This window comes from Aphelocoma coerulescens, assembly GCF_041296385.1.
Source record: "Aphelocoma coerulescens isolate FSJ_1873_10779 chromosome Z unlocalized genomic scaffold, UR_Acoe_1.0 ChrZ, whole genome shotgun sequence".
In the NCBI taxonomy this organism is placed as follows: domain Eukaryota; kingdom Metazoa; phylum Chordata; class Aves; order Passeriformes; family Corvidae; genus Aphelocoma; species Aphelocoma coerulescens.
The window spans coordinates 60555223-60582954 of NW_027184085.1; the positions used below are offsets into that span (position 1 = coordinate 60555223).

General features: G+C 40.2%; 1 protein-coding gene across 1 annotated transcript; it reads left to right on the forward strand.

Moving 5' to 3' along the window:
- On the forward strand, positions 1-27491 carry ENTREP1 (endosomal transmembrane epsin interactor 1). The gene is made up of 11 exons (XM_069002152.1): positions 1-338; positions 2834-2890; positions 12083-12193; positions 13762-13890; positions 14676-14783; positions 14902-15020; positions 18529-18658; positions 19239-19311; positions 23459-23608; positions 25380-25663; positions 26793-27491. Exons 1-11 carry the CDS (start codon positions 45-47, stop codon positions 26997-26999), a joined length of 1662 nt encoding a protein of 553 aa, XP_068858253.1. The 5' UTR covers positions 1-44; the 3' UTR covers positions 27000-27491.
- Positions 27492-27732: the final 241 nt, after the last annotated feature.

A 27732-nucleotide genomic window follows, 5' to 3' on the forward strand; every position in this document is an offset into this window, starting at 1 on the left:
CCGCCCGCCGAGAGCCGCCGCCGGAGCCCCCCGCGTCGCCACCGATGGTGCTGCCGGGCTCCTGCTGCCCCCTCCAGGGACTCGTCCCGCTGCCCCAGGCGGCGTCGGGCTCTCTGTCCGCCGCGGCCGCCGGCCTTTCGCCGCCGCCCCTCCGCCCGGGCGCGCCGCCGCGCCGCCGCCCGTCCCCCCTGGTTGCGCTGCCCGCCCGCCCGCTGCTCGGGCTGGGGCTGCTGCAGACCGGCCTGGGCTGCGCCCTGGTGGCTCTGAGCTTCGGGGCGCTGTGGCTGAGCAGCGCCCCGCAGGTGAAGAGCGCGTGTCCCCTCTGGGCCGGCTCCTCGGTAAGTGACGGCCGCGGGCAGGGACACGCCATGCTGGGGTCCGGCCCGGCGTGCGCGCGAGCTGCGGTGTTCGCTGTCCCGAGGGATGCGTGATCCCGCTCCTCCGCGATTACTTGGAAACAGCCTGCGGGTAAAGGCTTTTCGCTGACTGCTTTGCAGATGTGTACCCCCGTTTGCTACCAACGGAGTAACAAACGTAGAGACAAACAAATAGGGGATTTATTTCCTGACGTGCATTTTTTCTGAAAAAAACCAAACCAAACCAAACCAAAAACAACAAAAAAACAAACCTCGGTGTTTTTGCGCGATCAGAAATAGGATTTTCAAAAGTCGTTGTGTATGTAGATGTAGCATATTGCTTTTGTGCTTTGTGCCTTTACTCGTAGGCATAATGTAGAGATAAATCAGCGATGTTCCTGGGGAAAAAAAATGGATGGACTTAAGAGAGTTTAGTAAGGAGTGCTGAAAGAAGTTATTCCATCTCCTGTTGGGCTCTTCTTTAAACCACAGCTTCATATATACAAGAGTTTGTATTGCAGAAGCTAGGCAGTAGTAAGCAGAAGTTAGCAAGTGCAGGAGAGTCAGATTGATTGGTCCCAGTTTGTGGGCCCTCCAGCAATCAGCAGGTCGTGTTCTGGACTGGACCGCTCAGCCTCTGCTGCCTGTGTAACAGCATCACCTTATCCCTCACTTTAAACATTTAAATTAAATTGCCAGTATTGTTCACCACCTGTGGAAATGTGCTCAGTGCAGTAGTTTGGCGATCAAGGAGTGCTTGTTTATCTGTATAATGCAGTGTTCATCCCTGTAAGTACACAATCCTTGGGGGCTGAGTAGTAATCCAGACCATCCAAATGTCTGCGTTTGATATCTCTGTTATGATCTTTCTTTCTTTTTTTTTTTCTTTCTTACTCTAGGTTAAAAGAAGTTTAATATATGTAACTTATGGACTTTCTTTGAATTCTGCACACAGAACCATGCTTATGCTTTTAAAATGCTTTAAAATTGCACATATAAGATATAGGTACTCAGTATCTTCAATAATCAAAAGGGTGTTGGTTTTGTTTGGGCTTTTTTAACTGTATTTCTGAAACAATAGTACACTCAGAAAAGTTACCTAATACCTTTTGGGTGTAAAAATATAAGTGAAAATTTTAGCCCAGAAGCAACCTAGAAAAGCAGATGCCATTAAAAGCTAGGATTGATGTGTCTGGTTGGGTGCTTTTTGGTTTGGTTTTCTTTTCATTAAAGATGAGATATTCTGACTTATGAGGGGCAAGTCAGGAAAACTTTGAGAAAGACTTTCTTTTCTTATCTTTAACAGATGCAATGAAATAAAGTTGTTGTACTTAGGGAAAGAAAAAAGCTACTTACATCAGTATTAATGTGCTTTGTTATAAAATCGTGTGTCCATTTTGTAGTCAGAGAAGTCAAAAAATACTTTGTTATGAAACTGCAGTTATGTATGTGGTTTTGCAACACCAGTGATGATATCAGTAGGTATTTTGGCCAAGTCATATATGCACGTTACGCTAGATTAGATTGATCATGTCAAGTGAATGAAGTTACAGAAGGGATTTATTAAAAATACTAGTGGATGACTTCCTGCTTGTTCCAGTCTTCCTGTTTCTTTTTAGTGTAGGAGCTTAGTGTCAACTGGCTTAGTCACAAAGTTCTGTGAGTTAAAAGTATATTTGCTGATTTATGGGACGTGCTGAGAAACTGATTTACCTGTCTTTATAGGGTTCCCATTCTTCTGTGAGAGGGTATTCGGATATGCTGTTTGTTTCAGTTCTATGGCAATTCTTTATCATTCCTTAATTATTTTGCCCTGTAAGGTAAAAAGAGAATCATAGGGTTCGGTTCTGTGATTTAGCAAGTTTGGTCTAACAACTGCTGTAGCAGAAGGATGTGCTTTTTATTTTAACTTCTTTTCTCATGCTGATACTGGCATTCATCTGATTAAATAGCAAATAATTTCAGGGAGATAGTTCTAGTGCTCTTTATTGATTTTGGTAGGGTTCGTGCTCTGGGTTTTTGGTTCACTGAAGTGGTCAGAAGTCAGCAAGCAAGAAGAAAGAAGTAGGAATTTAATGAAGTGTTGAGGTGGTGATTGAGGGAGAGGAAGAAAGAGACAGGTTTTAGATTTGCCTAGCCATGTTGCAGAGAACAAGTACTCAATTGGCTGAAAGCAATTATTTAAGGCAAACATGGAGGTTGGAGTTGCTGACATACTACTTGTCCCCATGCTTTTTTTCTGGGAGGAAAAAATAAGAAACGAGCAGATTTAATTTAGTTTTTATTTCACAGGATGCTCTTAAGAGCGAAGAACCTAATCAGCACAGGTATTCTCAGCTTTAAAGTGTGTCTTTGTATCTTCCCAACATTGCTGTAGTTTTCCAAAGTAACTTTCATCAGAAGAGTAATAAAAACCGTGTAACTGGCATTTTTTGAATATTTGCTTTTTGGTGACACTATGTTTTTTGCTGTTGTAGGCAATCTTATGTGGAATCTTAGGGCTAACAACATGGAAGAGGCCAATGATGCTTTTGGTACGTATGGATTAAAGTTTGTAAGGAAATTATATTAAAATGATCCTAATTTAATAGTCATTGGTAAAAAATAATCACCCCTTTCTTCTTTTAAAAAGTAATGTTGAATCTTTCTTTTCAAATGGTAGAATTGTAATTATTAATAGAGAAGTCAAAGACCGTGAAAGGCCATATTCTTTTGTGCATGAATGAAATCTCCAGTAAGGGCAAGAAGTGTCTGGAAGAATTGTTAATGTTATGTAAAGAGCAGGTTTTATGTTTTTGTATGTGTAAGAAAATGCTGGCTTAGAATAAGTAATTTAGTTCTCTGAGGCAGTGCAGCTTGAACTGAAATGAAGGGGATGGTTCTAAATCTTAGCTTAGTTGTAGTGTTTTAGTTTCTGACAATGGGTTTGAGAACTAACTTAACACCATACAGTAGGATCCTGTGTTAGTTTCATATACAGTTGACACTGCATTGCTGTGAGTGAAGTAGATTGATGTGCAGGGTGTGTAAGCTGTTTCCGCTTGTAAGTGGAATCTGAAGCTGTGTGGCTCTTAATGTCTCAGAGTTGGGATTTGAAAAAAGTTTTGGAGTTGCTTTTGTGTGGGGGTTTAGGGAGTTTTTTAGTTTCGTTGGTTGATTTGTTTTTTTATGTTTACTTGTTTGGAATTTTTTGCCTTACTGTCATTTCTGAAGACTTTTTCCAGGCCAAGGCAGTTGTTTCATTTTTATGCACCACTTCTTTGCGATCCGCATGAGTATCGGGGAGGAGTACCAAGGATTAGATGTGTGAGCTGTGGATAGAATCATAGGTTCAGCAAGGTTGGAAGAGATATTTGAGATCATCAAGTCCGACCGTCAACACAGAACTGCCCTAAACCCCTAAACCACATCACCCAGTGCCAGATCCAGATGCCTCTTGAACACCTCCAGGGATGGTGACTCCACCACCTCCCTGGGCAGCCTATTCCAATACATGACCACCCTAACAGCAAAAAAGCTTTTTATAGTATCTTATCTGAATCTCCCTTGTCTCAGCTTAAGGCCATTTCCTCTTGTCCTCTCACTGCAGGCACAGTAGGGGACACGGGCCCCCACCTCACCACAGCCTCCCTTCAAGGAGTTGCAAAAAGCAATGGGGCCCCCCCGAGCCTCCTTGAGACTAAACAACCCCAGCTCCCTCAGGTGTCCCTCATGAGAGATGTTCTTCAGTCCTTTCAGGAGCCCCGTTGCCCTTCGCTGGACACGCTCCAGCCCCTCAATGTCCTTTTTAAAGTGAAGGGCCCAGAACTGAGCACAGACCTGGGCTGTGGCCTCCCCAGTGCCCAGTACAGGTGTGTGATCGCTGCCCAGCTCCTGCTGGCCATGCTGTTCTTGACACAGGCCAGGATGCCATTGGACTTCTTGGCCACCTGGGCACACTGCTGGCTGGTGTTCAGCTGGCTGTTGACCAGCACCCCCAACATGCATTGTCATTTCTCAGTGTGCATTGGTTAACACAGGCAAATTTTTTAGGAGTTTTGTGGCTATAGAGAGGAGCCCGGTGTTAGAGACTCCCAGTCTGGAAGGGCCATATTTTCATCCAGATAAATGTACATGCTATCAGTCTCAAGCTGCCTAAGGCTTGCACAGTACTCCTGTGTTGGTATTGCCTGTGTTCTGTGCTGTTCCTGTAGCATGTTGTTGCTGTTGTTTACTTTTGTCTGTTGTTGCTCTTTCACTCTTTAACATTCTCCTTTGTATAAATTTTATTTTCCTTTCCTAATTTTACTAAAATAGAAAGCACCAAACTCTTCTTTTTCTTTCTTTTATATCAAATTATCTTTAGAATGGTCACATGCTGAAGGAGATGGCCCTGGGATACTGTGCGGCAGATGGGAAAGTTTCTGATGTGAAATTGATTGAAGCCCTGAGCAGCCTGCCATGGTTTCATAGTTGACCCTGCTTTTGAATAGGAGGATACACAGGAGTTTTCCTGAGCTCTCTTACAGCCATAATTATTCTATGATTATGTGATTCTGTGAAGTTGTTTGGGTTTTTTTTCTTATTTGTATGTGTGTTCTATAGAAGTTTCATTTTTTCTAGCCAGATTAGCTCAGCCTTGACGCTGGGAAGCATTTCTGATGAAAGAGCAGTCAAACGCTGGAACAGGGTCATAGAGAGGTGGTTGATGCCCCAAGCTGTCAGTGTTTAAGAAGCATTTGGACAATGCACTTAATACTGGGCTTTGATTTTTGGTGAGCCCTGAAGTGGTCAGGCAGTTGAACTAGATGATTGTTGTGGGTCCCTTCCAACTGAAATATTCTATGTGAAAAAAAAATTAAACTCTTCATGAGGGTAAGGAAATCATGCCTTAAACTATCTACAGTCTGTCAAGGACAGATTGTTAGTTTCTGTGAGCATATTTATGTTGGGCAAATATCTATTTTGTCTACCCTCTAGTAACTTGAACATTTTCTCTAGGGAGTTATGAAGAATGCACAATTACATGAACTGTAAAAGCAAGCTTCCTAAAGGTCTCAGCAATGAGAATCATTACACAGTCATGACTTACAATTATGACATTCATAAGTAAAACTAAAAAACTCATTCAGAACTAAAACATATCCTTTTTTCAGTTGTGACTGTCCTCCCCTTTTAATTCCTTATGTAAGGCCTTAGCAGTCCCAGTGATGGTTTCTCACTATCTGTGTTTGGGTTTTTCTGAAGGGTCAGGCTGTCTATGGCTGCCACTTCGATCCAAGGCCTTGGTCATGGAGAAAAACAACCAGAGTGTTGTTTTTTTTTCTGTGACAGCAAGATTCTGGTGCTGCTGATGCTTGCAGAAAGCACAGGGCTGCAATGCTGTGAAAAAGGAGCTTGGGATGGTTTCAGCCACTCTTGTTTTCCCCTTGGAGGGGAGAAAGGAAAGGAAACACATTGGTTACAGATGTAGTGTACCTTTAGTAGCACCATCTGTGAAAAAACAGCCATGAAGAGGGATGGCTGTGATAAGACCTTTTAGTAAATAAAATGGAGAGCCACATTTGGGTTTTGCCACCTGCGCTGTTTTACAGCTACATTACCAGTGTGGGACGATACCAGATAAATAATACATCTGAGAGACAGGGTACTGCAAAGCAAAATCAAGCTACAGTCACATCTTTTGAAGGACATTTTTGCAAGGGAGGCCTAGCCTTGAGCAGTACAGATGCTGAGAAGTCCAGATTCTGAAATCCTTCCTTAGTTTTAGGTGTTTGAGGAATTTCTGTTCTGAATATCTGTTGTCAATCAGTTTTGGAAGTCAGTTTTTAATGCTTGTGCTTTGAAGCTGATTTTAATTTGAGGTAATGCTGGGTTAACACTGGACTTGATGATCTTGGAGATGTTATGATCCTATGTTACTTCTTCTTCAGGACTGTCCAAATGTATTAATGGAGAAAGGGAAACTCACCACCACCTGCCCCTCCAAGTTACTTGGGTATTGACTCTGAACCTTTCTGGGCTTCCATGCTTAGAACCTGGTTCCTTCCTCTCTGCTCCTAAGCTCCTTCCTTTCACACAGCTTTAAATCTTATTTTTAACTGAAGGAACCTAAATTTTTTCAGAAAGTACATCGGTTCTCCATTGTTAGTTTGATTGTGTATGTTTTGAGGGCAGCTCACATCTTTGACAGGTCATGCTTGCTGTTATAGCCTCTGTCCTTACTTGTATGTCAGTCTGGACTAATCTGAGTTTATGTTGCATTCCCAGGAGTTGCCAGGTGCCGTACATGCTTTGCTGAATGCAGAAGCCCTTAGCTATTGAAGCATCCTTTCCTTTCAGTTGTGTACAAATTAGTTGCAATTCTGTAGAGCGCTTTTTAGGTGACTCTCTGGTTGTGTTTCTTTCTGCTTTTGGTTTTTTTTTTCACCAGCTGAAACAAAGACTTCAAGTTAAGCATCTCTCTTCCTGATGCTCTCCTTGCTAAAAGGAGACTTAGCTGTGATTGAATGAAAGGGAAAGGAGTGCCAGCATCCAACAAGACACCAGCCTGTTGTACTGTGCAGAGTTCAACTGCTGCAGCTTCAAGAACTGGGGAGCAGTTTGGTACCTGCAAAATGCATGGGATCGAGAAATCAAAAAACATACAGGCTGGTTGAATGCAACTCTGGCTTTCAGCTACATCAAGCACTGCATGCTTTTGTTGTTTGCTAGCATGGCAGCTTTTGTGTTCATAAATGTTACCTGTTTTCATGTAAAGCTTTGAGGGGTTTGACAGAAAAGTCAGAGTTGCATGTGCAGCATGAGTCATTCAGTCCAGATTCTTCTCATGGTTTACAGTGTGGTAACATAAGCATTTGAAAATTTTATTTGAAACACTTTCAAGTTAAAAGTGTTAATGTTTTTGGCTTATGAAAAATATTTACAGATATTACGTTGAAAACAGAAAAGTTTATGAAATTTAGCCTTTATTTGTAACCTTGAAAATTTTTGAAGAATTAATTTGTGTTAAACCTTGTATTTAATTGAAATTTTTAATGCAAAGAAAAGTATGTCCTGGAAGACTTTAAATAAAGATTTCTTAGGGCTGATTGCTGCTATGATATCTGCACCTTGACAGATTTTCATGAATTTAGCCAAAATTTAATGTATAGACCGAGACACGTAGTTCTGGTGACATTCTTAAATTTTAGCTCTGCCAGCAACAGTATAAAACACTGTGAACAGAAGCTGCATATCATGTCCCTAACCCTGAAAAACAGTGTCTCCCTAGCCATGTATTTTATAATGAGCAGTCATTTAAGTTGTGAGAATTACTGTAGCAGTATCTTTTTTCCCTGGATGTTGGAAGTGAAATAGTTCAGTGTTAACCTCTGTGCTCACATTTAGGACTCCAGCATTAAGTCAAGAAGCGGTAATTACACTAAGGTTTTAAAGTCAGTATAAGCAAATAGAAATATGCTTTTAAATTTGAGAGTATGAAAAGCCATTAGAGGCTTATAGCCATTTTTATGCTGCAATAGCTTTTGTCTTATACCTGAGATGTTTTAATTTTGCTTTTGGAATATGTGACTTTTAAAATTAAATTAATTAAGTAGCCTTTTCTTGTGGGGCCTTCCTTTGTTGACAGTTGTGTTGTGGGTCTCCATATGGTACAATAAAAACCTCTCACAACTGCCAAAATTCTAGTAATGTCCCTTGAGTTTTAATTATTGCTATTTGCTGCTGTGCATATGGACACTTAATAAACTGACTTACTTTTTTCTACAGGATATTTATAAAGTATGTAAACGGATATAAGAGTTGATGATTGTGAAACAACTGTTTGTTCTTTCCTTTAAGTGCCTGCTTGGGCATCAGTCCTGCGTGTGCATATTCGAGTGAAAACAGTTCCTCTCTGACATTAGATACTTGCTTCAGTGGCAGCAGCAGCAGCACAAGAAGCAGCTTCCCCTTGCAGAATGAAAGATAGTGCCAGAGCTTTACTATGCAACTTTATTCTTCCTTGGAGTCCTCAAAGGGCCTGATGATACTATTTTACCTGGAAGAGATCGTACATGCAAGACATTAGCAAATATGAATAGAATACACTTTGCTTTTGTGTAGTTTAATTCATATGAAGATTCTTCGCAGCTTTCTGCAGCTGTTCACAGTCCATGTGTATCTAGTGCTCTGAAGATGAAGCTGTGAGCCAAGCTAAAGCCATAATTTGAGTTGTTTCCATTTTTATAACTGCAGTTAAGACCTGTTACCTCTGTTTAGGCTTTTAAAATACCATGTTTGCCTTTCTCTGTTTTTTTCAAAGTTGAGAAGTACGTCTCTCCTCTGGGTAGGATCTTCTGTCACTGGGATAAAGTGTAACCCCTGTTTAATTGACTGTTGATGTTTAAATTTGCATCTGCAGGAGAGTATTTGTAACAAAATAAGCTGACAGAATACATGTTTGATTGGACAAATGAGTGGCTGAATGGCTGAGCTCAGAGGGTTGTGATCAGTGGCAAAAGCCGAGCCAGCTCAGGGCCAGTCAGCAGTCTTGAGCCCAAAGGGTGGAAACTGGGGCCAGTACTACTGAAGTGAATGCTCTGCACAGTAGATCCCAGTGCACTCTCAGCAAGTTCACAGGCGGTGCAAAACTGGGAGGAATGGCTGGTACTCTAAATATTGCCATTCAGAAGGACCAGGACAGGCTGAAGAAATGCGCTGAATCTCCTGAAGTTCAACAGTGGGGAGTGCAGAGTCCTGCCTGTATAGGGAAATTGTCCTAGTACACAATAGAGAACAGCTCGGTGGAAAGCAGCTCTGCAGAGAAAGACCTGGGGATCCTGGTGGACAACAAGCTGCCCATGAGACAGCAAAGTGCTCTTTGTGGCAAAGTGGTGTCCTGGCTGGACTTAGCAACAGGTTGAGGGATGTGATCCTTCCCACACCTGGAGAGATGTGAAATCTGTGGTTGCTCAGCCTGGAGAAGAGAAGGCTCAATGGGAATCTCCTGCATCTCTATAAATAGCTGATGGGAGGGAACGAACAATAGGGAGCTGGACCTTTCTCTGTAGCGCTCACTGGCAGGAGAAGAGGCTGTTAGCACAACTGAGAAAATAGGAAATTCCATCTGAACATGAAGGATGACTTCTTTACTGTTATGATGGCCAAAAACTGGTGTAGGTTACCTGTAGAGACAGTCAAAACCATCTGAACGTTATATTCAACAGCTTGCTATAGGTCATAAAATCATAGAATGGTCTGGGTTGGAAGGGATGTTACGGTTCCAACCCCCTTGTTGTGCCACCTGCTTGAGGAGGAGATTGGATTTGGATGGTCTCAAGAGGTCCCTTCCAATCTCAGTGATTGTGTAAAAATGCTGACCAGTGATGGAGCATAAAGAAAAAGGATTTTTTCTCTTGACAGTCAAGTACAATGTATTTTCCATTGTCAGATATGTGGTAGAGAATTTTGTGGTTATGGTTCAGATCATGGTAGTGTTTTAGATTGTATGTAGAGGAATTATTCTTATCTTCTGCTCATTTGGCAGGATTTTCTGAATATTGGATTATTCAGTCAAAAATACACTATACGTACAATAAAAATCAGATCAAGATTATAATTACTCATAGTAGAATTTATTAGAACATAAATGCAGAAATTATCATACTTGTTTTGCATATTTACGATAATGTTCCTTCTCTTCCTCTTTGTTCTTTGATTTCTGACATTTTTAAAGAAAAATATTTGTAATTTTTTTGTTGTTTTTCAAAATTTTGAATTGAAGGTCTGTATTTTAACTGTAACTTTTTGTATAGCTGTAGGCAGAATTTCTGTTGCAGCTTCTGTACCAAAGGAGACAACTTAAATGTGAATTTGCTGCTTTTTTTCTTTTTAATCTTTCTTTACTTTGGCCACGTAACTTTTTTTCTCCATTTGTTCATCAGTTGAAAAAGGACAGATACACCTCTTGTTTTTCTTAATATAATTTAATGAGATTTGTGCTGTAAAGATGTTTTATGTTGGAACAGCTTCTATTTCAATTGCAAAACTGGTTAATTTCTAATTGTCAGTGCCCTGTGTTGAACCCACTTGAAAAGTTTTCTTTATATGCAATACCCGTGTGTACCAATTTTCTTTTTCTCAAAGTAGTTTTTGTCAAAAGAGTAACTGAGATGATTTATATAAAAGCATAAGAAATGGGTTTGATTCATTTATGTGCTGAGCAGGGAGTTAATTTTAAAAAAATCATGAGATCCTGTGTTTGTATGGAAAAACAAATGACACTCAGAGTGCTTTCTAGAACTAAAACCGTCTTATCTCTGGTTTTGTATTAGTACAAAGCTAGGAAAAAATACTCTTCCTCTAATAATTTATAAATTATTTTGTTCTTAGTATGTCTACCACAAAGATGTCCCAGTCCTCTTTGGAGATTTAGTAATAACTACTTCAGTTATTGGGGGTTTTTGGGGTTAAAATCTACCTTATGGAATAATGTTATGGTCAAACTAGTAATGAGTAGTAACGTTGTAATTGAGGAATTTAGCTTGCAGAGTAATGCACTTTGGCTCTTATCCATTCCCGGGTGTATATTTCCCTGAACCTTAGAAAATGGGAACATAATTTGTGCAACAGCTGTTACCTATTTCTGGTTCAGATTCCAGGTAGCTAACCATGGTACATCGGCTAAATTTATTTGGAAGGCCATGGTGTTATTCTTCGTGTGTTTAGGAAGTCCTTGTTGCTGGATCTCCTGTAAAGCTGGACTCATGTCCCTCATAGTGTCCTTCTCTTCCTCTGTTTTTTTGTTATGTCCTGCTTTTGTAATTCGAACCATTTTGATACAAAGAAATATGAGTGAGCAGATTGTTATTAACGAAGATTCTTTAGGACATTAAGAATCAGATACTTGCTTTGTAGGATTGAATGCTTAAAGGAGGAATCTTATTTTTATTTTTCTCTGAAGTAGTAGTCTTATCCCTAGCATCTTCTCCTGAAGTAAAGAATATTTTTGCCTGTATGAACAGAGACAGGGGTGGTCCTTTCGTATGTTCAAAATCCATATCCGATGTTATGTATGCACAGATTGTAAGGGCATAGGTCAAAGCAAGACATAATTTTATCTACTGCTTCCACTTGTCCTTTTTTCAGGTATTTTGTTACTCTTTTCATTGCTCGATTTCAGGTGACTTATAAATCTGAAAGTATTATCTGATTTACAAATATTTTGGTTTTAGTAGCCAAGAGGAAATATTATCATATAGCTAAACTCTCTTAAGTGTTTTTGTCCTCACTGTACTGGGACAAATATTTTTCATTTATTTGTGCTGCAAAGTAATTCTGGAAATCCTGTGCAGAGTGAATGTTGGCTTAAGATGTTTCTTCCTCTTCTGGTTTCTTTACTGTTCTGAATGTGTTGAGAGCTAAACCCAGTGGAAGAGTATGAAGCACAGTGGAAGTTGGGTGACTTGCAGATCATACTTTGCACTCCAGAAGAGCCTTTAGTTGCTTGGTCTATTGTTACTGACATTTTCAATAGTTGCATATATTTTATTTCTGCATAACTAGTTCAGAATAAAGAGAGAGAAGACAAAGATTTTTGGGAATAGGTTAAGACACCTTGGGGCACTGAAGTCATGGGCAGTTTTGAAAAAGAAGCCAAGTGTCCTTCCCAGCATTCCCAGTTTGTGAGTGGGATTTGCACTGTCATGAGTTCCTTGGGTTGGGTTCCTGTGCCCACTGCAGTTAACTTTGTTTTGCTGTTCCAGGTTAACCTCTTTATTCTGCTGTCTATGATCTGTGTTCTGCTGAACTTGACTGGATTAATACTAGGATGTCAAGGCATTCAATTTGTGTCCGGGGTACCCAGATGCGATTTGGTGAGCACACATACTGATTTACACTGATTTCTTCTCATTGTGGCATATTAGCTTGCTGTGCTGAGATCACAAAGTATCCTGATGCAGAGTTGCAAGTAATTTAAGAACTAGCATAAAGGATTTTTGTAGTAATGTAACAAATATAAACTGTTGGAAGAAGCCTGAGTAATGGTGGCTAATGGTGAGCTACCTACAAAATGTTCAGTCTGTTGTAATCTGTCGATGGGATCGTTCTTCCTCTTTTGCCTCACTTGGTGAGGACCATTTGTGTTGATACCTTACAGCAGAAGATGTGAGGAAAAAAATAAGGTAGATCAAATCATTCTAGCTTTTCAGAACACTTCTACTTGAGGAAGAAGCAATCTGTACAACACAGGCCAGAATGCAAAGATTTTTCTCAAGTGGCTGTCATGAGAAATAGAAGAATCACTATTTATGAACCGGAAAATGTGGAATAATTGAAATTTAAGGATACAATACAGGGTCACTTGGTGATGATCACTTGTGTGTAAAAGCTTGAAGAACTTTGTGGGTTAATGGAAAGATCTTTGAATATCTATTTTCATTTATTTATTTCTTCAGGAAAGCTATTTTTGGTTCCTTGGCATGCCAGTAGGTGTACTGCAGTGAGAGTCCGAGATTACAAACCTTTGGCAATCTAGATTCACCCGGTATCACTATACCAAAGCCACACTGAGAATTGTATGATATCCCAGATGAGGTGGTCAAATGTTGCCAGAGTTTCTGAGCTGTCTGTGGTTGTAGTACAGGGTACAGCAAAAAGACATTCCTGAAATCATTAATTATTTTGTAGGGTGGCTTCTGTAGGTGGAAGAGTGCCAACATTGTGACTCTAGAGTTTGACAGCTAAAACGCCAATTATTTCTAGATATGGAAACATTGAATTTCTACTTTGAAAACTAAGATAACAAGATTCATTTGAAAGTGGAAATTACAAACAACAGTGGTGTACAGATATGGCTATTAACGATTTGACTGGGTTGAAATGATAGTTTTGTGTTTCATTCCATCCACAGGAATGCAAGATATATTCGTGAACCAAAGAAAATATGTACAGTTCATATAAAGTGGTTTACACAACAAGCAGAGAAATAATTTCTAGGCTGCTATGCATTGGAAGGAGCATAGATAATAAAATGACTTAGTAATCATTGCAACTATGATTACAACAATATACTAACAATTGTAAATGTGTTAATGCATTAGCCATAATGCTTTCTCTCAAATAAGGAGTGTGTATAATACAGCTTTATAATGCAGGAATCATCGGCATACCAAACTGTTCAATTATATGATTCTGTATTTCCAGTCTGCTCTGTGGTCATGGGTTTAGTTTAGGTATTATATATATATATAAAATATATATTATATATGAATACATTATATATATATATATATAAAATATATATAACATATATGTTATATGTAACATATATAACATATATGTTATATATATTATATATATAATGTATATAATATATTACCTATATTATACAGGTAAAAATACTGCATAAACCAAATTAAAAGTAGAGTTTTGTTTCTTAAAGATGAATATGGATGAGAACAAGATTTGTTTCTGCTGTGAAGAACTTCATCTCGCTGAATGCACAGAAGTAGAGGCTGTACTGAAGCTATACCATGTGAAGTCATGCAGTGCTGCTCACCTTCTTCTCAAGGTACCCTGCACACACAGCAGTAGGACTGCTTTTATAGCATCGGTGCTCGTGCAGCAGTCCAGAGCTGAAGTGATTGCCATGTTTACTGGGGAAAATTCTGTTGTTTTTCTGGTCTTCCACACTAGTCAGAAGCTCTTCATGGTTCTGTAACATGTGGGGAGTTTTCTTCATGTCTGGGTTTTGACCAGTGCACTGCTGAGCCAATAAGCAGTTCTTGCCCCTTTTTCGTGCGTAGTGCAACCAAAACTACAGTTGAATCCAGACAAGATTACAGAGGTAAATATGATGTAAATTTTAGCTAATTATTTGATGCCTTCATTGGACTTTTGCACTTCTCAGCCCTTCTTGGCTTACAAACTGCTGAAATAAAGCACCCAACCAACACCATCTTCAAATATAAAAGAACTTTGACATTTCTTTAATGGCGATCATGTTGAATCTGGATTTCCCACAGAAAAGTTATGAGGAAGGTTATAATTCTTGGATGAATAGATGGATAAATCACATCTGAGCTGTATTAAACCCTTCTGGGTCTCTCTGTCAGGACAATAAATAGTGTAAAATGAGCTTTTGCAAATTACTCATCTTGGAGATTGTGCTGAAGACTTCATCCCATACATTTCTTTGAAGTAATTGCCATGGTCATCCCTGTGTTTTCTCTATTTGTTTTAGTTTTGTTTATTTTATTACTATTATTATTATTCTTTATTATTATTATTACTGTTTTTACATTTACAGATACCATTATTTAATTTTTTAATTTCAATAATCTTCATATTCTTCAGAAAGTTCTCTTAGCTCTTAGTGTCCTGAATGCTGTCACCGCCACAGTCTGCTTCTTAGCGGCTGCCCTGCATTACTTACAGATATTTGCATCAAGAAGATCCTGCATAGTAAGTGAGCACAAGGCATTGCCTGCCATAAAGAGTGTTGCAAACAGTATTAATAGATTACACAGTTCAGCAGTATTTATAGGTCAGAAGGGTTTTAACAGAAGTTTTGTTTGATTAGGATGAATCTCAGATTGAAGACCAAGATCACATTTTGGATCCTGATGATTTTGTCCCACCTGTCCCACCTCCCTCCTATTTTGCAACTCTTAATTCTTGTACTCCACAAACAAGTAACAGGTAAAACTGTGCACTCTCTTCCTTTCTTTTAGTGTCTTTCGAAACACTGTCTAATCTTTTTTCTTTAAGACTATTTTCTCTGGTGAAAAAGGTTTGTGATTTTAGGGAGATTGAAAAAAAAAAAAAGAAGAAGCACATTTGTTTGAAGACAGCATAAATACAGTGTGGGTAAGGGGTAAAGTTTTGTGGGTTTGGGTTTAGATTCTGTAGGAACCATTTCTGGGTAAGAGAAATACTGCTGTTTGGCACAGCTGAAAACTTACATGATGCTGTCAGGAGCAGTTCTGGGCAGCAATGAGAAGCCAGACACAGCCAGAGACCATGAGTGGTGTTCCCCCATGGACCTTCCTGCCAGAGTCATTCCCCTTCTCCCTCTTGAGCTGCTAGGGCTGACTGAAGGGTATGTTTTGACTGCACTGCTTGGCCAAGTAATCCCTTACCCTGCAGGTGGATATATGCTCTTCAAAGTAACTCGCAGGTTGGCTTTATGACTCAGGTGGGGCTGCATTATTCTGTTCTGAACATACAATATTTATACATAAAGTATTACAGTGCTCAAGCAGACTGCGTGACTCTTGTTTAAAATTCCTCCTTTTCGCTGTGTACAGGACTGTTTAGTTTATTTCACTGTCTCATCAGGAATAGCATGCATGGTTTTGAAGACTGTGTGTTCCTGGCAGAGGTAATTACAGATCCTGGGATTGCCTAGAAAATGATAACATGGCACAACAATAGGCTTTACAATGAACAGGTCCTCTGAAACACCAGAGACTGTAGTTGAATTCAAAATATTACTAAAAGCCTCCTATATCAGTCTTGGTTCAATCTGCTCATGAGAACAGAACGGAATGTGTAATGATCTCTTTGGAAAAAAAATTATTTATTGAAACATGCTTTTCAGAGTTCCCCTGCTTTAAAATGGACCAGTTGTTCTTTGTCTAGCATGTCATTCTAGATGGTTATCTCTTCCTCAGCAGCAGTATTTATTTATTTTTTTTTATTAAGCACAGGAGGAGCTGCTGAACAGTATTTAAGGCTTCTGTGGTCTAAAATTGAGTAGATACCTAAACTTGTTGATAGTAACATTTAAGTGAAGATGACATATTTCTGAAGTCAGGCTACTTGTTTCAGGGTGTTCTGGGTAGTTATACAGCAATGCAGAAGTTAAAGCAACAGACAGGCGTAATTTCTGTTTTTGGAAGATGAGTAATTATGACTCAGCCCAGGCTGGATCCTGCAGAGTGGCTGAGATGGGATGTGTCCATTTCTCAGTCAGTCTCCCCACACTTCTTCCTCCCAGACTGTGTCCTAAACTCTGTGTAGCACCTGTGCCCTGGCTTTCTGTGCTGAGCTTGGTGGTCCCTGCATCCCAAGCTTTGTGTGCAGGGGGATGTGACAGGAACTACATCCAGGGAGGTGAGCCCCCATCTGCAAACTCCAAGATAGATACGTGCCCTGAAAAGCATCAAAACTGGTTCCAAGGACATCTTTGGAGTGGGTAGGCATTCTCTGCCACTCTTTAAATTGAAAAGTCAGAGGCCCAGCTATCAAAGCCAATTGGTTTGCTCTTCTACTTGTGGGAAACCTTTACATTTGTCTTATTTAATGGCAGGCAAAACCCAAACTAGCACTACAATGTCTGGTCAATTCCTACTTCTGCTCTTCTTATTTCATACATTAAAAAATAGCAGTTACATTATTTTTCAGGGCTGGCACAACATAAACAGTTAGAGCTGAGTTTCCAGGTGAAAAACAAAACGCGAAGTTTGCCAGGAGTTGGACTTTGTTCCGTGTGGGTCCCTTCCAACTCAGGATATTCTGTGATTCTGTGGAAGTGTCACAGACACATACATTTAAGGGAGGAGGCGATGCATGTAGGGCAGCAAACCAATTGCCTAGGGCCTAGAAATATACCTCTGTTCAGTTTAAAGTATTGTTTGGGTACATCCTGGAAATGACTTTTGTAATTAAGGGACTCAAGGGAATGCTCTTCTAGTTGCATGTTCTGTAATAAGTTTTAACGTAATTGTTGAACATAGCATTAATTATCAAGGTGTGACTGAACTGGATAGGCCAGATCAGGCATGTTTAGAAACAAAACTAAGATTCAAAATGTGTATAATTTTGTGGCTTATGTTGAATGTAAGTTCAGCATGAACATACTAGGAAAATGTGAAGAAGTAACATCAATGGAGCATCCATCTCCATCATATTCCAAAATTATTCTGAAGCCTTTTGGAACAGATGAAATAGATGGTAGTTAAAAATTAATTTAATGTGTTCTATTTTCCCCATTTTTAAGGCTAAAAAAGACAATGGCCAGCTATCAAAATACCTGCTTTCCATTCCTCAGATTTCTCCATGCATTACCTCCATTGCCTTCACAGAAGCCTTTCATTAGAGGGCTTCCAGGTTCTCATTTTGAAAGTTTTATTCTTTTCCTGTCTGTGCAAGCAGTCTTCCATAGGTATTTCCATCATTCTACCCTTTCCTCTGAGCTTGCGAGAAAAAAAATTTCACAGTCATCTTTGTTCCCTGCAGCCAGTGTCCAGAGAAGCCCTAAATTCTGGGAGGAAGGACTTGCCTTGCATCCACTAGTGATATCCGTAAACCTTACTGAAGTCCAGAGAGCAAAATGTGGGTTTCTGTGTGTTGCTTGAGGTTCCTGCCTCAGCACCAAATCAGCAACTAAAATGTTAAAAAGACCCCAAACAAACCAGAGAAGAATTGAGATGTTTTGAGTCACAGACTTCTCTGAGGATTGTGTGGGCAAGGTCTTCTTGCCAGTTCTGCTGTTGACCATCACACTTTGTTACAGTGTTCCTGGGGTAATGTAAATATATGTTTATCAAAATTAAGGTTTCTCGAGGAATTGTTCTGTTTTCTTCCTTCTCAGAGCTATCTCCTAAGAGAAGGATATTGCAGCAAAAGGTCTTCAGGATTTCTGCTGTGTTTCAGAGAGCTCCTTGGAAACTGAGGAGTAAGGTCAGCCATGAGGTGCATTTGCCTCATGCAAGCCTTTGTGAATCGATCAACCGTAATATTTCTGCATCATCACAAAAACAGCCTTTACTTTGAATCTGGCTTTTTCTGTGCAGCTGTATCTGAACATAAAACATCAGAAGTATCTTGAATTTAGGTTATAATTAAGAACTCAGTGGTTCACAGAACTCAGAGCTAGGCTGTCACATTTTGAGTGACAACCTGTATTTTAATCTTTTGTAACAAAACTGAATCTCTGAAGTAAAACTGAAATGGGTTCCTAGGCCCAGTACTGCCCAAAGATGTTTGAACTCTGGGGAACACACTGGAGAGCCACATCCTAAGGAGCAGTTCCCTGCCATCTTCCGAGACAATGTCTTGCAGACCTTGGCGAGTCCATTGTCTGTGACTTAAGATCCCAACATCTGAACTGGCACAGAAAAGCCAGTGGAGTTTGGTAGCAGAAGGTGTTTTTCTGCAGCTGGAAAGCCTTACTGACAGATTTGCTCCATGTTATTTATTGCAGCACACTTGTCTCTGACGTGATTTCACTGCCCTATATTTATGGAACACGAATCAAAGGGGTTGAAGTGTTCTGCCGTCTGGACCCACCTCCACCTTATGAAACTGCATGGAGCTCAAACAGCTCTGAGCCGGTAGGGGCCATCGGAGTTTAAAGTCTGATTTGGTTTTTTTCTACTGTAAGAGAGAGGTTGCACTGAAGCATAGTAAATGTAAGTCAGGAGGATACATTTGATTACAAATGTAAATTTCGCCAAAGAGTTTAATCACTTACCTCTAGACCTGAAAAGTTTTGTCCAGTTGGAAAACTGCCCAGGCATGAGCGAAGGAGCAGGAAGCAATGTGGAGTACACCTGTTCCTGGTTATTCTAAAAGACCTCCTTGCTTTACTTCACTTATGTACCTGCACTCCTCCCATGGGGGACTAGGTCAAGGTTTTGCCATCACTGGCAATCCCTTTTTACTGGTGTTTTCAAAAGATGGGTACTTTTTCCCAGAAAACACTGGGTAGGATAAAATTGACTGATTTGGATGATGAACATTAATATTAGACATTCACTGGCCATGATTTTGCCGTGGAATTAAACTCATATCACACAGTCTCTGTGCAGTTAAGAAAAAGTGTTCAATTTCTAAGGTGGATGTTGCAGTTCTTAGGGAAATGCCAGGGAAAGATGGTGACTTCTGATTTTTCAACTCTGCATTTTATTCCAGGGAGGCGAACCTCAAATAAATGGCATGGAAGATGTTGATTCAGGGGAAGTGACTGACAGGCAGTCCTCTCAAGGTAAAAAGTACATTTTAAAGTTTGTTCTAGAATGTTCTATCCAACACATACAACTTAATGTAGCAGCAGCATTATTAGTTCTTTGAAAGACAAGACACCATACTGCGAGCCAGAGACACAGAATCATGATTGTTTTGGGCAGTGGGAAAAGGATTAGTATTGAAAATGTTTACAAGCATAAAAAGTTGTTGTCAGATAAGATACAAAAGAAACTTATATTTCCTTTTTAGTAACCTACAATTAGTTTTTGACACTATATCCATATTTTGCAAGAGAAGATGTCCAGCTCCAGTGCTTCCACTTGTTTAGTGTATGTGTTGGTGCCTCTTAACATTTTGCTGCTGTAAAACGAGGAAAAGGATAGAATACTGCTATACCGTGTGGAGCTAAACTGGGAATTACTCCATTATCCAGCTTGGACTGGAGGAATTGCTTAATAATTTCTGCATCCTGGTACAGGAGATAGCTAAATTACTCTTAGACACCACATCAAGATTTGCTCTGCCCTGTTTTAGAAAACCATACCTATGGTTCCAAGTTGGTTTTTGCCTTATGTTTGTTGCAATGTGTGCTTTATTAGCTTCCAGCTTTTCCAGTACATCCCATAAAAATGTGTTCCAATTTTTGTTTGAACTTGGCCGTTATGGCAAGATTGTCTCGTGTGCAATATTCACACCACAAGAGAGAAGGCTGGAGCCAGGGGAAAACTTATTATTTATTTATTTTTATTTTATAAAAGTTTTATTTGATTGTGGCCTGTCTTTTCCCAACCTACTTATCAAACTAGAAAAGAACTTTGATTTGAACTGCATCAGTTGAAATTGTTCCTATTATGTGGAGTCAGGGGAAAAAAGAGTTTGCGTAAAATCAGACTTTAGCCAAATGTCAACTCTGTCAAAGTCCCCTTAAACTCTGACAGTCTGCCTGAAACCTCTGAAAACAAGCACTTGGATGCTTCTGGTGCCTTACCAGGTGTGATAATCAGAATGAAACCTTTTGCTACAGCTCCACTGGATTTCTTTGTCAAAGCTTTCTTACTGGTAAACATCCTGTTACTTTCTCTGAGCTTCTTGAGCTCAAACAAAAATAGGTTATCAAACAAGGGTACGTGGTGACTTGCTTAAAGTTATGAGAAAGGGAAACAAGAAAAATAGCATAGAAAATGCACCTGCAGTGAAGGACAGTCAGGAAAGTCTCTCTTCTGTTTAGTTTAATTTTGTTTTAAAAAAGGCTCTGATGAGACATTGTTTGAGACATTTGTATTTAAAAACTTCCTTTGCAAGAATTAGACCTACTTGAGCATGTATGGCAAAATGTACCCTCCTCTCCATCATTTTAACTGGTTTGTCCAGTATTTTTTTTAATAAAGAGGTCTGTAAAGAGATGCTTAATTATTAGTCTGCCTGTTAAATTTGGATAAAAAAAGAAAGTGAGCCTCTTAAAAAAAAAAATAACACTGCTTCTTCTAGATGAAAGACTCCCTAAAATTTAAGAAAAAGAAATACACTAAGTAATATCTCTTCCTTTATTTAAATCTGAGGAGGTGTACTGCATCTGGCTGGAATGGAGTTAATTTTCTTCATAGCAGCCTGTTGTGCTGGTTTGGATTTGGGACCTGGGGGGAGTTCTTCAGCATTGTCATTGTTCAGGGACTGCCTGGGCACCAGTCAGCTAGTGGTGGATGATTGCTCCTGCATCACTTGTTTTCCTTTGAGTTTGCTGGGTTTTTTTCTCCCCACCTCTGGCTGTCCTTATCTCAAGCCCACTAATTCTGCCAGGTTTGTCCTTCCAATTCTCCTCCCCATATCACTGGGGAAGAGTGAGTGACTGTGAGGGACTGAGCTGCCTGCTGGGCACACAGCAGGAGGGAAATACAAAATGGGGACTTAGCTGGAATTGTGGTAGAGGTAGTCTATGGGCTGTCTCAGCTGGTGCAGTGTAGCAGTCTATAAATAAAACTTGAACTTTCGGTTTATGCTGGCAGGCTGTCATGCCAGGGCATTTGTGTGTGATGCTGTGATTCCCTTGGCATCATCAGGGCTGATCAACTGAGGATAGCTCCCGACAGAAGTTAAAGCTGTGCACTACTCTGCCAGCAGAGCCAGGGGAATCCTGACTGCTGGCTGCAGGAGGAGCTCTAAGCTTCTTTATGCCAGCTAAAATTGTTTTACTGACTTCATAATCACTCCTGTCAAGCAGAATGGGACTTTCCTTGCTGACTGAGGTAGGCAGGCATGCAACTGTTGCCTTTCCCTGGTCTTAAAATTAAGAACCAAACATGGTTTAAGGGAAAAGGGGTTTTTACCTCAGTATTCATTTAAGGATCCTTAAGGTGCACCACTTTGTCCAGGTGGAATGCGCCGAAATGCACACTGAAATGCACACACGATAGATCACGTATACAATATATAGGCCTTGCAAATTAGCATATCTATCAAAGATTCCCCAATGAGAAGCTTAAATGAATAGCGTGATATCTCCCCATCCTGAGGAATTCTCCCCTGGATGGGCCTATCTTAGTTTACAGGATGTGTTCTAGGGAGGACCTTGGTTTCTCAGGATAGCGTAGGACTTTCTGGCCTCCAACTGCCAGGCCTCCAGGATGTTTGGTCTCCTGGCTTAATGGAATCTTAGGACTATCCTAAGTTATCAGGCTTAAGGAATTACAAGTATGCATGCTGAAAGCACTGGGGATACATAAAAGCTATATAAAAGGGTATATAAAAGGTATATAAAAAAGGCAAAAACTCATCATGGTATCACAACCTTTTCCTGGGGGCAGGAAATGCTTAGTAGATGCTCCATATCATCACAAACTAGGTGTATACATTTCCAGTACACACCACCTTAAGACAATTATCTCTCTGAAACACTGACATTATTAAGAAAAATGACATCTGAAACATTAACATTATTAAGAATTATCGTAAGATCATGAAATCAGTTCATTAACCTGTTCATAATTTTTTAAAAGTACCAAACGAACGACTTTTCCAAAGTAACACACCGAGTGTGTGCAAGCATTTTATGTAGAACTGTTGCCTGTGGAATGGACTCACACTGGAGAAATTCCTGGAGAACTGTCTCCTGTGGGAGGAGCCCCATGCTGGAGCAGAGGAAGGACCCCTCTCACTGAGCAGCAGCAGAAACAACGTGTCATGAACTGACCATAACCCACATTCCTGCGCCGCTGCAGGGCAGCAGATAGAGCCCAAGGGAGGGTTGGGGGAAGGTGTTTTTAAGATTTGTTTTACTTCTCATTATCCTGCTTGTTTTTTTATAAATTCAGCTAATAATGCTGAGCTGAGTCTGTTTTGCCCGTGATGGTAATTGATGAGTGATCTCTCCCTGTCCATATTTCAAGGCATGAGCCTTTCATTGTATTTTTTCTCCCCTGTCCAGTTGCAGAGGGGAGTGATAGAGTGGCCGTGGTGGGTGTCTGCCATCCAGCCAGGGGCAATCCACTACAAATTCTTTAACTCCTGCATGAGCAAGAAAATTGTTTTCTGTAATATGCCAGGTGCCATCAGAGGGAGGTACAGAACCAAGCTTAGTGAGAAATGTACGGAGCTTCGTCCTGTCCTGTTCATTAAATTGCAGCATATAATTTCACTCTTAGGAAAAGGAGGAGTGGGAAGGATATAACATATCACAAGAATCCAGGAAAATACTTAAGTAAAGATTTTAACTCCTTTTTAGGGACTGGTGACTGATTTACAAGCTACCTAATTGCAAAAGGTGACCGACGTCTCTGGCCATATGCTGTCATATCTTGGTACAGCTGCTTATAAGCAGGAAGATTTGAGGCTCTGTGAGATTTAGTTTTTCTCCAGTAAAGCTGTAGCTCTCTTCTCTCTGACCAGGTAGTTTAAGGTGATTTTTGTTCTAGGCTGAACTAGACTGTAGTCTTTTGCTACTCCAGTTGCGTAAGGCAGTACAGGTTTTTGCAAACATTTAAACAGGGTTTAGACCAGTGTTACTGTTCAGTATATGTGGGTCTGTGCGCACATATGTGCACCTCTAGACTTTTGTGTCCAGTCATTACAGATTTGCAGGTGGGATGGGGAAAAAAATAAGTGTCTAATAACAGCTTCTAGAGATTTGCTTTATTTTGACTACTTTTACATTTCTGTTCCTGATTATCCAGCTGAAGAAACTCAGGAGCCTTCCAGCAGAGTGAGTCTTTCCCCTTCAAATGCCAGCTGTGTGCCTGCAGGAGTGAACAGCAGAGCCTTCGATCCCTTGCGGAAACGATCTAAAAGTGATCCTGTGCTTCTGCACTGCCAGCTGCCTCAAGGTGACTCCCTTTTCTGTCAGTGATTGTGTAATGGCTCTTTAAAAGAACACTCTTCAGAAGTTTGGTACCTTGAACCTAGTACCTGCAGAAATCAGCTGCTGTCTCCCAACAGAGTACCTACATTACAGTAGTTTTTGCTTTGCCAAGCCTTCTCCACCTAACTCCTTAGTCTTGCTGCTCTTTATGTTTTCACATCTAGGCACAGGGTCTGTAGCCAGGCGTGGGTAGAAGGGAGGGGTGGTGGAAAATGTGGAGGGAGAGCACACAGGATTTCTCAGTGCACTGACATCTAAGATCTTACAAGTGCAGTTGTCAATGTGAGACATTTAAAGCAAAATTGGCTTGTAGGTATTAGGTATTATAGGTAATTATAGGTATTAGCCTATACATTTGCTCCCCTTTTCTCAATTCTCATACCATCAAAAAAAAACAAACAAACAAACCCAAAATCTCAATACAACCCATAATGGAGAGTTGATGAAACTGCTTTGGTGTTAGTGATCTAATTCAGTAAGTGGGAAAACTGCTAATGTGACTACAGAGTCCTTGGTACTCCTGGCTGTCTTGAAACACACACCAGTCAGGGGTCTTGAAGTTTTCACTAGAGGCTACTGGAATTCCCACAGTAGCTGCTGATACATCCCAGCACTCAAAATCTAAGTGCCAATGGGGCATTTTAGTAACAGCCATTTACTCTGGATACTGGGAGCATGCCTATGTGGATTACACTTGCTGTTTTTGTGGAATGTTTTCATGGCCCTGCTGTATCATGTGCTTTCTCTTCTCCTCTTATCAACTTCCACCACAGCAGCCCAGAGAATCTGCTGCTGAAGCAATAGCTACATGACACAGAGCCTATTCACAGCTGTGAAAGCAGAGTGTTTCTGCTGTAGAGAGGCTCCATGTCAGAAGCATTTGGAAGCTTTAGGCCCAGTGTTAGTGAGGTTAGGTCTGTTCAGCAGTAGATCTGAGAGTTAGTCATGAGTGCTGCAGGAAGGGAACTTACTGCAACAATGGAAGTTGCTCTTCTTGCTGGGAAGTTTTGCATCTCCTCCTGGCAATTTTTGGTGTGAAGCCAACATTAAAGTGCTTCTTGTACAATCTGTAGGTGCAGTTCTGGTTTTTTTAGTTTGTTTTTTTTTTTCATTTTAATGGGGTCAAAATCTGATAACTTGTTTACACCAAAGGCAGTGAATTTTTATTTGGATGAAAGGCAGTGAAATTGATTCTGTATTGCCTTTTGTTTAGTCCTTGCAAGGTAATTTTGAGTATTTGGTATGGGTTTGTTTTCCTTTTTCCATTGAATTTGCACTTTGTAGTATTACTAGCTTCCAGCTTGACAGGTAGTTATTTTCAGTATTTTATAACTTGTCCTCTTGACTGCTAATAACTAAAAGTTACAAAGAGTTTACGAGAGATCATAAAAGCCCTCTGCCTTTATGTTTACATAAACACTCAACATGCATTTCAGGTCTCTTCAGATCAGAAACAAGAGAAAGGAACCAGTGTACACAAAATGACAAAGAGCTTTCCACAGGGAAAGTGTCCCTCCAGACTCTTGGACATGTGATATGCACTCAGCCATAGCTATGTATGACTATTTTACAGGCATTTTGTGTAAATCCAATACTGAGCCTTCCATACCACCCTGACCATGCCAGACTGTAGTTTTACGTGGTTAAACTGCACTGCATCCTCATTGAATCAGGAGTGAAATCTCCAGAATACTGTGAACCTTGTGGATTGTTTGCTTTGTTTCGTTTGTCTTCAGGGACAGTGCTCAGCTGTGAAACTGCAACACTCAATGACTTAAATCCACTGAATGCTGTCACCCTGCGTAAGAGTTCAAAAGCAAGAGCTTTGAGGGGAAGACCCCAATCTCTGGTAGACTATAAGTCTTATATGGACACTAAACGGCGTGTGGCATGGATCCTTGAGCAGTCCTCCAGCATGAGCCCAGACATACATGACCTGGTGGAAAATATCAAATCTGTTTTAAAATCAGATGAGAAACATATGGCAGAAGCTGTCACCAGTGCCACTTTCCTTGAGCAGGTAGATTTATTACTTATATTTATCAGGTAATGTGGAAACCCACTGCCCCTGGTTTGGAAGTATAGGTTTACATTTGCCAGTCTGTGTGTCAGAGTTTTTGGACCAAACTGGCTTCCTTCAGTGCTTTAGTTTCATGTAGGGGAGTGTGTGAGAGGCTGTGATGTTTCTTGCTTTATCAGCCAGAAGACAGAGTATATGTGTATTTAAAAACTGAGTCAGTCTTCTGTGGAGGAATCATGAACTGTAAATAACATGACAGCATTTCATACCGAGTTTGGCAGGGGAGAGGGAGAAGATGTTATAAATAAGCATTTGCTATTACAAACCAGAAGGAATGGAGGCTGGCAAGGAAATTTTTATGTAAACCCACTAGAAGCAACTTTTTTTGTGATTGGCTCCCAGGATAAAAATAAGACCTAGTACTAAAGAAAGAAAAGCAGAAAATAGAAAATACGTGCTTACATTAACGGAATGAATATCCAGAAGTTTCAGACACTGCAGACTTCATCAAATGTCTTGGTAACTTACAGACCATTTGTGTAGATTAATTGATTCATGCATAGCACAAGTGATTTGCTATGACAACTGGTTTTGGTTTGGGTTCTCATGCAAAACGTGTCAGTGTCATTAGGCTCTGTGAATAAAGTGGGATTTCCCACCATAGCCTTCAGGCAACAAAAGCCTTAACAAATTTGACAGAAACAGGAGGAAAAAAGATTTCTTATGAGAATTTAATTTATCACACAGGCCTGAACATTCTTACACTTCAGTGGCTTCTGCAAGGAAGCAACATTTAGGTTTCTTCTAAACAATACCAGATATGCCATAGGTTGGACTGAGAGAATTCTTGTGCAGCTTTGAGGGGGAAAACCAAACCAACCAAACCAAAAACCCCACAAACAACAACAACAAAACAAAAAATTACCCCATTCCTTTTCCCAACTAGGACTGCTTTTTCCATGCCTCCTTGGCAAATTCTAGGGTTTTCATAGCTTTTAAAATTATTCTTTAAACATAACAGACAGCACTACAACTAGCTTCTTCCTAGTTGGGTAAAAAACTATTTTAATGGAAGAGCCTGAAAACAAAACTGATTTAAACTATTTGTTTTTTGTTTTTTTTTTTAAAGGTGATGGCACCTGCCCAGCAAGCCATGTCATTGAGAGTCCGTGTGTTACCTTTCAGACTGCATCCTGGATTGCTGTACCTGGAGAGCTGTGGTGACCTGAGTACTTTCACCACAGAGGGAGAGCAGTTGGCAGAGAGGAGAAGCCAAAGAGCAGAACATGAACGGCCTCACAGTCTTATTGGTGTTGTCAGGGAAACTGTACTTTGAGTTGGCTTTTTGGTTATTCCTCAGCAGAGGACCTCTGTCAGACATATACATACTGCAGAGGAAAATAATCTCTGGCACGTGGGTGGACGGTTTGTCAATAATCACTTTCTTTTTTAATACTGTCATGCACAGACTCCAAAGGGGATGATCATTCTACAAAAACTATTTAGCAGATTGCAAGATTGACCTTTTAGGGCTCTCAGTTGCAACTCATCTGCTTGTGATACATCTTGTCCTGCATCTCCATGAAGTTTGGTAACATGTAGCTGTGGGGTATGATACATCATCATTGGGGAAGAAGCTGTGAAAAGAAGTATTGAAGAACTTCGCAAATTTTTGGTACTTTGGTTTAAATTAAAATCTGTCATAAAATGCAGACCTTCAGATAAGTAATTTAGTAAAAAAATGGTGTACAGGATTCTAAAATTATTCTTTATAAAAGAAGGTTGTTGTGCAAACTGTACTAAAAATAAAAACTGTCTTGAAGAAGTGCTCTTTTGGCTCAGTGAATTTCTCACTTAATGGCAAAACATTATTTTTGTCTTAATGATAGAACAACATCCAAACCCAAAAGCACAGGTGTTTTGCAGCAGGAGGTGCTGGCTTGTTACCATCCCAGGAAGAACGGCACTCTGTGTATAGACCCATTTAAAATGCTGTTTATTAGAACAGGTGCTATGAAGAAAGAAGCTAGTATAGCTAATTCTATGTTCCTTCAGATGCTGGGAACCCC

What these genes read in the sequence shown, in the direction of transcription:
- ENTREP1 (XM_069002152.1), top strand. Translation starts at nt 45, where the DNA reads ATGGTGCTGCCGGGCTCCTGCTGCCCCCTCCAGGGACTCGTCCCGCTG. An exon ending in AGAGGCCAATGATGCTTTTG is followed by an intron (nt 2,891 to 12,082) that starts GTACGTATGGAT and finishes TTGCTGTTCCAG; the next exon opens with GTTAACCTCTTTATTCTGCT. An exon ending in GTGCCACTTTCCTTGAGCAG is followed by an intron (nt 25,664 to 26,792) that starts GTAGATTTATTA and finishes TTTTTTTTAAAG; the next exon opens with GTGATGGCACCTGCCCAGCA.